The sequence below is a fragment of the Paroedura picta genome, chromosome 13 (assembly GCF_049243985.1).
Source record: "Paroedura picta isolate Pp20150507F chromosome 13, Ppicta_v3.0, whole genome shotgun sequence".
NCBI classification, from domain to species: Eukaryota; Metazoa; Chordata; class Lepidosauria; order Squamata; family Gekkonidae; genus Paroedura; species Paroedura picta.
The window spans coordinates 193,848-206,479 of record NC_135381.1 but is presented as its reverse complement, the minus strand read 5'-3'; the positions used below and the strand labels follow the sequence as shown (position 1 = coordinate 206,479).

Genomic DNA, 12,632 nt, shown 5'->3' with positions numbered 1-12,632 from the left:
CCTGGGTGCCATGCCACAGACCGGACTGGACCTCATCAGACAGCAAGGGCCCTGAGCTGCATGTGCTCTTTGTCGTTTTGTCTCTGACAGCAGAAGGCAACAGCGGGGCCTTCCATCCACAGGAGCAATTAGAACAAGACATACACACATACTGCCCCCCCACCCCCACCCCCCACCCCCCCGCTGCAACTTGGTGCCTGCTCCTCTCAGCTCGATGGATGATAGGGCAGATTCTTCTTTCTTGGCCTGGTGGGTCCAGGCAAGGTAAGGGATGGACAGGAAACCCCTTGGGGCAGGACATGGGACAGGCAGCCTTCTTTGAGCAGTAATCTGCCATGATCTAAAGATCTGAAACGTAAAAGACTTATTTAGGAAGTGGAGGGACAGCCCAATTATCCTGAAGCCATGCAACTACATACCGTGCCTTCTTGAGCTCAATAAACAGCTTTGAACTCCTTCTACGAAGAATGTCCCAGTTGTCTTGCCTCCTACATGAGAGCACCCTTAGAGTGTGACAAGTGGTAAGAACCACTCACTTTGTCGCCAAGCCTGAGGGGGCTGTGCCAGATTGTGCCAGAAGCTGCCACGGCCTCAGTCAATATGGAGGATCCCTCCAGCGCTAGTGGCACCAAGGGGGAAACCGTCAACCTTCTGGAGCAAGAGGTGGCCTGGCACCCCACGGACCAGCCGCCCACGGGCATCTTGACTGGGGGTCTGGTACTGAAGGAGCAGTGTGCTGGCCAGAAAACTATCATGAACTAATGCTTTCACTTACCTGACACAAAAAACTTAACGTCACACATTCTTAGCAAGTATCACCTTATCTTAAAAATCATTTCACTCATTTCAAAAGAGGAAATGTCCCATAGGGGTAATGTTGAGTGCCCCCCAAAATGTCCAGTGACTCCAGTAGAAAAGTTTGTTTAAAACGCTCAGAGAACCCCCACCCCACCCTGTCCAGCTTCCCACCCATGTCTTAGCAAGGTCTGACCCAGGAACAGCCCACTCGCCTGCCTACTGTGAACTTCACCCTGCTCTGCTCTCTCTGTCGGTGCTTGGCCCTGGGACTGCAGCAGAAAAGGCCAGTGTGGCTCCATGTCCCAGGCATGTTTTTGAGCAAGCAGCTCCTGCCAAGGTCAACCTCCAAGCCATACCTGGGTGCCAGACACAGGACCACTGTGACAAAGAGAGCAGGAAGAGAGCAGTGGGCACACATGTAGGATGATGCCAGATCCCCAAGCAGGGCTGGCCCCACTTGTGGCACAGACACCTTGCAGGTGAGGACGACACCTTCTTCCCAACACCACAAGGAATGGCACCGCTCCCACAGCAACCATGGCAGGAAGCATAAGAAACTGAGGCACAAAGTCCAGCAAATCTTCTGCATCCCGGGAAGGCAGGTAGGGTGATGTGGGGAGAAGCTATGCCTGCAGAAAGCCCTGGGCTCAATCCCTGGCACATCAAAAACTCTCAGGGAGCAGCTGCTGGACAGAGTGCAGAGGCCTGGCAGTAGACCTTTGTGAGCTGATGATGCAGCCTGTGGAAGGGGCCTGAACTTAGGGCTGGTGAAGCTGACCTTCCCAAATGGTTTGGAATGGGTCCCTCCCTTGCCACACCCCACATTGGAGGATGAATTGGCCTGGAGTGGCTGCCCCCCCCACACACACCAGAGCTGGGCTAGGTGTCCCCTAGGGCTTCTCCCAGCGGCCCTGATGTCCAACCTGCCCACTTGGGCCATCAAGTAGTCCTTGTTCTCTTGACCTGGCATGGAAACGGACCCGTAGCAAGCCTGGAATGTATAGCTCCTGTCTCGGGCATGACAGGCGAATTTACCCAAGAGACAGCAGCTCTTCAAACCACAAAAAGAAAAAATGCCTGGAAAGGAACCAAGCCTTTCAGCAGCCAAGAGAGGCATGGAAAGCAGCCTTCCCCACCTTGCTCTTCAGTCCCCTCACAGCTGAATCCATGCAATCCTAGTTTGGAGCCCGAATGACAGAGCTTCATTTAACCAGTGGGAGGAGGGAAGATGAAGGGGTGGTCACCACTGCCTTCTGCCCACCCCTGACAGCTTCCCACCCAAGGCCAGACTGTGCCTCTTAAACTGCTTGGATCACCAGTGTTAAGGAGCTCTGGCTAAGCCAGCAGCTAGGACCGCAGGTGACATAGGGCCGGGCTCAAGCCTGTGCCAAGAGAGCCATGCTTTTGGACGCCCTGGAGAGAGGCAGGGCCACAACTATCTTCCCTCACCCCCCAAGAAGGGGGAGAGATCGAACCCCAATGCAGCAGCACAGGGATGGGGGGGGGGGGTTTGCTCCCCAACAGACACCCTGATTGGCTGGTGTGTGTGCAGGCAGCTCCCACACCCAATGCCGGGGTCCCGGGTTGGCTGCAGGCTCTCACCTCGCATAGGAGACTTCATGGCGGCTTCCACCATCCCAACAAGGAGCTGCAGGCTCTTGGGGTCCTGTGCCAGGCCAGACGCAAACGCTGCCAGGGCATCGGCATGGCGCCCAAGGTACTGGAGGGCAACACCCTGTCGGAAGTAGGCCTGCAACAGCAAAAACACAAGGAGGTCTCAGTCTATAGGGCAGGCTTGCTGCATAGCAGACCCACCCCCAATCTCTCCAAAGACCCTCAAGGCAGCACAGCAGTCCCCAGGCAAATGGGTCATATTGAATTTTAGAGATTAAAAACTGGCTAAACAGCAGGAAGCAGAGAGTGGGAATCATAGCAGGTGGGAGTCCACTGGGACTGGTGCTTTTGAATTTGTTCAACAATGATCTGAAATGAGGACGGGGGAGGGGGGGAAGCGAGCAGGAAACAGGCCTACCAGTGAGCCCAAATTATTAAGGATGCTGGAAACCCAGGCCGATTCGGAAGCCCTACCGGAGGGCCCCTCCATGCCAGGTGAGCAGGCAACAGGATGGGGGCAACAGGTGTGAGGCACTGTATGCTGGAACACATCTTCAGCATCTACCACTGGGGAAGGGTCTGAACATGCTGGAAACATGGCAGAGTTGGTCTCGGCCCCTCCAAGCAAGTGAATGCCTCTGGGGAGGGGAGGGATCTTGGGGTCCAAAGGTGCTGTCTTCCCTCTGTTCACGATGGCCGGCCCCTGGGCTTACTCGCATAGAGACATGCAGAGGGTATGGTGAGACACAAACAGGCCAGCTGTGTCATGACTAGATTTCTAATTCAGAAAGCACCTTTTTGGTTTTACTCAATATTGCAAGAGGAGGACAGTTTTCACAGCCACAAAAAAGGGGGAGGAGCAATAACAGCCCCCTCCCCAACTGCCAACTTTGGAACCTGGACCCCACATGGAAAATGACCCAGTCTACCAGGGTCTCCTGAATCTTGAAGCAGACCTCTAGAAGGGAGGGGGGGTCCATGTCACCTCCGACCCAATCCTTGAGAAATGGGGGATGTGGTCAGGGAATGAAGGCAGGGCTTTCTGCATGTCATGCAGGAGCTCCACCCCCAGGTCACAGCCCCTCTCCATGCTGGAGATGTCACTCAAGCAGAACAGCTCCAGCGACTGGCTCTGCAGGCAGATTAAGCAAAATCAGAAATGACATGGGAAATTTATAGACATGAATATTTAATCTCTTTTCCATTAGCAAGCAACGACTATAGAACCATTTTTAATGAATTGGATAGAAGCAGAATTCATTTCATTAACCTTTAGCATCAATGTGTGATTACTGGACCCAACGTGCTGCGCTACACCAGTGGCAAATTCCACAGTGCCTCTGGCCTCTCAGGGGTTCCCCCCATGGAAGCTGGGGCACAGAGGCCACCAACAGTCCCCCACGCCTCCACAGCCCACATGCTCCAAGGAAACTGGGGAGGGAGGGAGGGAAAGAGGAAGCCCCTCCCCAGGCCCCCAAAGGGTCTCACAGCTGGAGACGGCCTGTGGGAACAAGACAGGTCAGCCCACAAAATCCAGCACTTCAAGAAGAAGTTGGTTCTTATATGCCGCTTTTCCCTACCCAAAGGAGTCTCAAAGTGGCTTCCAATTGCCTTCCCTTTCCTCTCCCCACAACAGACACCCTGAGAGGGAGGGAAGGCTGAGAGAGCCCTGAGATTACTGAAGAAGAAAAAGAAAGAGTTGGTTCTTATATGTCGCTTTTCTCTACCCGAAGGAGTCTCAGAGTGGCTTCCAGTCGCCTTCCCTTTCCTCTCCTCACAACAGACACCCTGTGAGAGCCCTGAGATTACTGAAGAAGAGTTGGTTCTTAGATGCCACTTTACCCAAAGGAGTCCCAAAGTGGCTTCCAGTCGCCTTCCCTTTCCTCTCCTCACAACAGACACCCTGTGAGAGCCCTGAGATTACTGAAGAAGAGTTGGTTCTTAGATGCCACTTTACCCAAAGGAGTCTCAAAGTGGCTTCCAGTCGCCTTCCCTTTCCTCTCCTCACAACAGACACCCTGTGAGAGCCCTGAGATTACTGAAGTAGAAAAAGAAAAAGAGTTGGTTCTTATTTGTCGCTTTTCTCTACCCGAAGGAGTCTCAAAATGGCTTCCAGTCGCCTTCCCTTTCCTCTCCTCACAACAGACACCCTGTGACAGCCCAGAGATTACTGAAGAAGAGTTGGTTCTTAGATGCCACTTTTCTCTACCTGAAGGAGTCTCTAAGTGGCTTCCAGCCACCTTCCCTTCCCTCTCCTCTCAACAGACACCCTGTGAGGGAGGGGAGGCTGAGAGAGCCCTGAGATTACTGAAGAAGAAGAGTTGGCTCTTATATGCCGCTTTTCTCTACCTGAAGGAGTCTCTAAGTGGCTTCCAGCCACCTTCCCTTTCCTCTCCTCACAAAAGACACCCTGTGAGGGAGGGGAGGCTGAGAGAGCCCTGGTATTACTGCTCTGTGAGAACAGCTCTATCAGTGCTGTGACGAGCTCAAGGCCACCCAGCTGGCTGCATGTGGAGAAGAAGCAGGGAACCAAACCCAGCCCTCCAGATTAGAAGTCCGCACTCCCAACCACTACACCAAGCTGGCTCTCAGTGGAACAGGCTTCCTCGGTGGGTTCTCCATCTTTGGGCATTTTAAACAGAGGCTGGAAAACCATCTGGCGGAGAGGCTGATTCTGTGAACGTTCAAGGGGGTGGTAGGTGACAGTAGATAAGCGATTGGGATGTGAGTGTCCTGCATAGTGCAGGGGGTTGGACTAGATGACCCAGGAGATCCCTTCTAACTCTATGGTCCTATGATTCTAAATTCCGTCTAAACCTCCAGAAGAAATTCCTTACAGTTAGTGCGGCTTCTCAGTGGAACAGGCTTCCTCGGGAGGTGGTGGGTTCTCCATCTTTGGGCATTTTAAGCAGAGGCTGGATAGCCATCTGACAGAGAGGCTGATTCTGTGAAGGTTCAAGGGGGTGGCAGGTGACAGTGGATGAGCGAGAGGGTTGTGAGAGTCCTGCACAGTGCAGGGGGTTGGACTAGATGACCCAGGAGGTCCCTTCCAACTCTATGATTCTAGTGATGGACAGCCCAGAGCTGAAGGCTCAGTCCCCAAAAGACCTCTCAAAGCAATCCCCATCAATACTCATTCTCTCCCCCCCACACACACACACACCAATATTACCCTGCCCCCAGTTCATCCTGTTTAAATTACAGAAGAATTCCGTGAGAGGCAGCCATTCCTAGACCGTGGGCCACCTTCACGGGGCATCCATTGTGCCCTCCAAGACAGCACTCCTCAATTAATTATCATGATGAAGAAAGCTCACAGTCCCCCTGCAGAAAGCGTTTCTCTTGGCTGTCAGGGGACTGGAGGCTGTTCATTCACGGCAGCTTCTGAGCAGAGGCAGTTCTCCTGATTCCGAGGGCTTTTGAGGCTACGGAGCTGCCAGGAGAGGGAAAGAGCAAACCACCTGAGGACTGCACAGAGAAAACCAACGGGGGGGGGGGTCTGCCACAGCAGGGCTGACTGGTGGTTAGGAAGGTGGAAAGGGGTCAAGCCTCTGAATACTTGCAGGGGAGGAGGGAAATAAATGCCCTGCCCAAGTCCTTGCAGGTCCTCCACTTGGACTCTAATTCTCAGTGATAATTATATATGTCCGTGTTATTTTTCTAAATAAAAAACAGAATAAACTGGTAGGTGGTAACTACTTCATCATCATAGGATATAAATGTCGAAGGTTAATGTTTATTCGCCAAGGGAAATCCCAGGAACTCAACTGAACCTCTGAGCAGAAGTATTAGCTTCTGACTTGCTCTACCTTGGTCTGCATTCTATTGCCAGCCCAGATTTCAGAGTCGCTGACTCTAGCTGAGGCAGACAGACCCATCCAATATATATGCAAGGGGCCAACTGCCTCTCCTTGAGTGCACCCATTTATCCTCTGCTTAGCTGTGGGTGCACTCAAAGGAACCCCTTCCCTCTTTTAGGAAATAAGACCCCCAAGCCACACACACACGGCTCCTGTTGCCGTGTCGGTCATGCCCATCTGCTGCTTCCTGCTGGAACTGGAATGCCATGTTAGTAGAGCCTTGTCAGAGCACATCCCTGAGGAGGATCCACAGCAGCTGCAGCTCTCCCTCCCCTCTCCACACTCAGCCACCAAAGAGCTTTCCCTCCAGGCAGGGAGCCTGAAACACCCCCCTCTCTCCTCCGTCCCCCCCCCATTTGTTTGCAGTAATCTCAAGGAGAAAGGCAGATTACCCACAAACAGCCATTGAGACGGGTGTGAATTCTAGGGCATGGAAGGCTTGCTCTTTATTCTGTCAGAGCAACACAGAGCCTGTCGAGAAAGGAGAGCAAGGAAAAGACAGCGGTAGCCCCTTGCAATAAGCCCCTTGCGTACAAAAGGTCGTGCAGCCAACTTCTTGGCACTTACGTATCTGGGGGGGGGGGGGGAGTGCTGGGTGTCGCAGGAGATCTGGCACTAAATCCGTTTATCTTTCTGCTTGGGCATCCTGGATCCAAGCCTCTGAAGAAAAATGCCATCACTGGTATGGGAACTGCACAGAAACCCCAAGACTATGTCCATTTTGCTCCTGCACATCCTACTAAGCAACGAGACCTTTGCTTTCTTTTATTTTGTTAATCTTAGCACAAAAAATTGGCTATTCCTCTCAGAATAGATCAACATTTTATTTACAGTCTGTTGAACTGGTGTCAAATCATTCTAGTCTCTTGTATACAAACACCTCCCCTTGCAAGTGGTTTGACGCTTATTGCTAATGAGAGGCCCCCTGGCACAGCCTTCTTTCCAGCCATTCTATACGGGCTCCTCAGGGATCTCCCCGGGCCTTCCATACAGGGTGCCGCAGGACCAGAGTTCACACGCTCCAGGTTTTAATACAGTATGTTTGTTTTACTGTAACTCCAGAATCATTTTGGAGACAGTTTGCAAAACACTGAAATGCCATGAAACTGCACACGCGAGCACACCAGGACAGGGCTTGTGGCAAGCCTGTGCTTGTGTCGGGTGCCGCACAACCCACAGCACCAACAGCCCAGACTGGAGCCCTTCTAGAAAGGCCAGAAGGGCTCCCAGTAAGTTCTGCTGCCCAGGACTCATTGCTTATTGTGGAATGAAGCTCCAGCGCAGGGCACTTGGGCACTCTCCATAGACAACCCCAAGGCAGGCAGACACACTGCTGGGAAGAGGTACAAGACAGGGAGAGCGAGCTGCAGTCCATGCCACATCTTTACCTACACACACATGCACACACGCATGCACGCACTCAATTAAAAACTCAAGCTCTCACATTTAGAAGAATCCCAACAAAGCTAAATGAAATGCACCAGGACTTACTTTCTACAGATCCAATAGACCACACTGAGTTTTCCTCCTGCATCTTTTCCATTCAAGTAACAATGGCTAGCACAATGCGCTGGACACATCCTTGGGAATCAGGGCCAATCTCTGCCCACCAAGTAAAGTCCAGCCCATCAAACATCAAGGCCCAGGGATGACCCCCATCTGGCAACCCGCTCCGGAAGACTGGAAGAGTGTCCCCAGCAGGTGGCACCTGCCCAGTTGATGCTGGTCAAGACATAAGCAAGGTCCAGTTTTGCCCATGGGGAGCAACTCATGCCATCCAGTCAGTGTCAAGTAGCACCCAGCAAGGCCAACCCCTTCGCAAGGGACAGCTGAGGCAGCTCCATGGTGTTGGTCTCCCATCAGGATGTACATACGGCCTGACACAGACTTCCAGCTACCAGTTTAGTGTAAAGGAAAAGTCGTTTTGCGCAGAAGGGAGCCTGGACTAAACAATGCACTCACCACATTCCTGGTTGGTGACATGATGTCTGGTACGAGTCCTTAACATGAGAGCTGGTCATTGAGAATGATCCTATCCATTGTATGATGTACAGAGGGGTCCCATTGCAATGTATTCCTACCCACTCCCTTTTCTGCAGCTCTGGTGGTTTCATATTCATAAATCACTGCCAGCTTTCTAAAGGAAGTTGCAGAAGCTGAAGCCAGTACTTTGAAGCAGAACTGCTGACAAGGACAGGCTAGATCAGCATTCCCGAACAAGATACCTACCCAAACATTTTTCTAAATTTTATGTAAACTGCCCTGAGCCTCCGGGGAGGGTGGTATATGAATGAAGGGTAGTATATGAGTGAGTGAGTGAGTGAGTGAGTGAGTGAGTGAGTGAGTGAGTGAGTGAGTAGGTGGGACTTCATGGGGTCATTGCCTAGCAGGGCTTCTATGTGGCCACTGGTTCTGTCCGTCATGCAGATAAACATCCTCCTTTAGGCTGCAGCTGTAGCCACAAAATCAGGCTATGAATACAGGTAAGCACTCCTTGGGGTGATAAAAACTGACTCTTCTACTTAACTACACCAAATTTAATTTGCCATGTTGTTGTCCACTCAGCCAACTGGCAGAGAGTCTCTTCGAGCTCTCTGGCCAGGGCCTTGGCTTTGCAGCATTTCCCCGTATTGTTAAACTGAGTTATCTGTATTGTTTCTGTTTCATATGAACCGCCCTGAGCCTTTAGGGAAGCCAGTATATACATACAAACAAACAAACAGATTTCTGAGATGCTCAGAGAGCAAAACAGCACAAGGGATCTTTGGGCCATGCAGGGAGCAAACTCCTGGCCTCCTGCTTTCCTTAGGTACCTCCTAAGAAGCTCTGCCTAAATACACAATGAGGTCCCAAACATTCCACAGCCTTGTTTGTAAATTGTTTCAACTTCTGCTGTGAAAAATTCCCTAGAGATTTGTCCTGAAAAAACTGCTGCATCTCAGTCAGTACCAACCGTATCTCCTCCGAGACCCTGGGAAAGGCCAAGTCTTTGGAACGGTGTCCACATAGCATGGGGGAAATGCCTGCCTGCTTCTCCATGCCACTAATAAAACGGCTGGCTGGAAAAGAGGCGCTAGCTCGGGGACCCCATTCTGCCTTTGGCCCAGCAGAAGCCCAGGAAGGAGCCGCCAAGGACAAGTGGGCCAAGGAGGCTGGAAGGCAGGCCCCAAAGGGAAGTGGCAATGTCCATTCAAGTGGCGATTCTGGAGGGTCTCAAGAGATGTCTATCATGCGCTCCACAGTCCTTTTTTTTTTTTCCTTTTCAGGGAGAGCTAACAAACCACGAAATGTCTGGTCTGCCATTACGGGCAGAAACAGCTGTTACCTGGCGGCCCAGGAAATAAATGAGTGGGGAATCCCACAGTGCCAAGGGCCACCTCTGAGGCATTGCACCGATCCCCACCATCGCTCTCAGGGTCCCAGTGCCCATGCGGCCTGTCTTGAAGGAGCTGACTGAGGCCAGGGCCTCCATGACTGGGTGAGTAGGGGGAGGAAATTGTCAGGGGAACTTCAGAAGGGAAGCCATCTTCGTCTCTGGCACGAAGTAGCCTCGCCGGAAGGGCTCTTGGGAGTGGAATGGGTCCAATGGGAAAAGTTGGCCAGCGGTGGTGAGGGGAGGGGAAAACAGGGTGTGCAGCCCCAGCAAGTCTGATCTTTGAAGCTCTACAAGACTGGTCCTGGGTAATATTGGGAGACCTCCAGGACATTGTGCGTGAAGGCAGGCTGTGGCAAATCACATCTGAACATCTCTTGCGTGGAAAGCCCTGTGAGGCCCATTCGACCACCATGGAAGGAAATAAGGGTGGGTTTCATCACAATGTCAGCAAACTCAGAATGGGGAACGGTCACCATGTGGAGACAATCTTTTATCTCCCTAGAAATAGAGCCCCCCCCCCCTCTTAACTGGATGGAGATGGGGCAGGGGGAGCTGGGGGAGGCTCTCTTTGGCAGACGGGATCCTTTCCTGGGTGGGGGGAGCCAAGCCCAAAGGCAGGCCTTGGAGGGGCTCTTTTGTCCTGGGGCAATTAGGACAAACATGACGGCAGCTGTGGCAGCATTTGTAGAAACTTCTTGCAGCCAAGCAAAACATTTGAGCCACTTAGAAGGATCTTCTTCAGGGGCTTTTCTACTGCTTTCTTGGGGTGCTGAGTGAGCATGCAAGCAGAAGCCCACCCCTCTGTTTTTCCCCCTGGGGAGAGAGATGAGGGATAGGGGGAACACAGGAAAAGTTTTTATGGGGGGGGGGACATCCAAAGGGGGGGAAATTGGGAAATTTGGAGGAGGGTGGAAAATATTCCTATGAAATACTTTCAAACTGGGGCAGTACTGGAAGACACCGTCTGAGAAATATTCTGACATTTGGAGCAAGAAAAATCTTAGAAAGCACATCACTGGATCCAAGTGTACAGTATGAACAGTCTCTCGGTAAAAATTACAGAAAACAGAAAATTAATATTATTCAGTTTGTCCACTTCTCGAGCCTATCAAAATCATCCTGTATTCTGTTGCTGTCTTCAGTTGTGTTTGCTACTCCTCCCAGTTTAGTATCATCTGCAAATTTAATAAATTCAGCCTGGAGAAAAGGAGGTTGAAAGGGGACATGATTAGCCCTCTTTAAGTATTTGAAAGGTTGTCACTTGAAGGAGGGCAGGATGCTGTTTCCGTTGGCTGCAGAGGAGAGGACACACAGTAATGGGTTTAAACTTCAAGTACAATGATATAGGCTAGATATTAGGAAAAAAAATTTCACAGTCAGAGTAGTTCAGCAGTGGAATAGGCTCCCTAAGGAGGTGGTGAGCTCCCCCTCACTGGCAGTCTTCAAGCAAAGGTTGGATGCACACTTTTCTTGGATGCTTTAGGATGCTTAGGGCTGATCCTGCGTTGAGCAGGGGGTTGGACTAGATGGCCTGTATGGCTCCTTCCAACTCCATGATTCTGTGATTCTGTGAAGTATCCCCTCTAATCCCTTATCCCTTATCCAAATCATTTATCAATATGTTGAACAACACAGGCCCCAGGACAGATCCTTGGGGTACTCCACTTGTCACTCTTTTCCAAGAAGATGCTGAACCATTAACAAGTACCCTCTTGGTACCATTTGTCAACCAGTTATTGATCCACCTGACACAATTAGGATCCACACTGCATTTTACCAACTTGTGAACAAGAATATCATGTGGAACCTTATCAAAAGCTTTACTGAAATCCATATAAACTATGTCCACGGCATTCCCCTGATCTAGCAAGGTAGTCACTTTCCCGAAAAAAAAGATACGGTTGGTCTGACATGACTTGTTCTTGCGAAACCCGTGCTGAGCCTTAGAAATCATAACTCTCAGTTCCAGCTGCTCAAGGACCGAGTGTTTGATTATTTGTTCCAAAATTTTGCCAGCTACAGATGTCAAGCTGACGGGTCGATAATTACCCAGATCCTCCTTTTTCCCTTTCTTGAAGATGGGGACAACATTTGCCCGCCTCCAATCGTCTGGCACCTCACCTGTTCTCCAAGAAGTGTCAAAAATAATGAAGAGAGGTTTAGAGATGACATCTGCAAGTTCTTTTAGTACCCTTGGATGCAGTTCATCTGGCCCAGAAGACTTTGTTTCATTTAAAGAAACTAGGGGTTTGTGGACTGCTCCAACAGTGATCCTAGGCCACCATTCCCGTCCCCCACGTTGTGTTATGTTTTTGCCACATTGATCACTATTTCCCTCACAAGAGAAGACTGAGAAATAGGAGTTAAGCAGTTCAGCCCTCTCTTCATCATCTGTTATAATTTCACTTCCTTGAAAACAAGATGCAATTTAATAAAGATAAGTGTAAAGTTCTGCATCTGGGTCAGAAAAATGAAAAGCATGCCTACTGGCTGGGGGATACGCTTCTAGGTAACACTGTGTGTGAACGAGACCTTGGGGTACTTGTGGATTGTAAACTAAACATGAGCAGGCAGTGTGATGCAGCGGTAAAAAAGGCGAATGCCATTTTGGGCTGTATCAACAGAGCCATCACATCAAAATCACAAGATGTCATAGTCCCACTGTATGCAGCACTGGTCAGACCACACCTGGAGTACTGTGTGCAGTTCTGGAGGCCTCACTTCAAGAAGGACATAGATAAAATTGAAAGGGTACAGAGGAGAGCGACGAAGATGATCTGGGGCCAAGGGACCAAGCCCTATGAAGATAGGTTGAGGGACTTGGGAATGTTCAGCCTGGAGAAAAGGAGGTTGAGAGGGGACATGATAGCCCTCTTTAAGTATTTGAAAGGTTGTCAATGACGGAGCCAATCATTTACTTGCATAATTTTTCTCTCTCTTCCTATGCCTCGGCCACTTACAGGAAGGACTGATGAAAACATAAC

At 50.7% G+C, this 12,632-nt stretch overlaps 1 protein-coding gene across 1 annotated transcript in view; it reads right to left on the bottom strand.

The window, feature by feature from the left end:
- Nucleotides 1-12,632, bottom strand: part of TTC28 (tetratricopeptide repeat domain 28) — an 81,759-nt gene that overhangs the window by 25,563 nt on the left and 43,564 nt on the right. Inside the window, 1 exon segment of the mRNA XM_077307924.1 lies at nucleotides 2,401-2,548. Within this exon segment, the coding sequence (XP_077164039.1) occupies nucleotides 2,401-2,548 (148 nt within the window).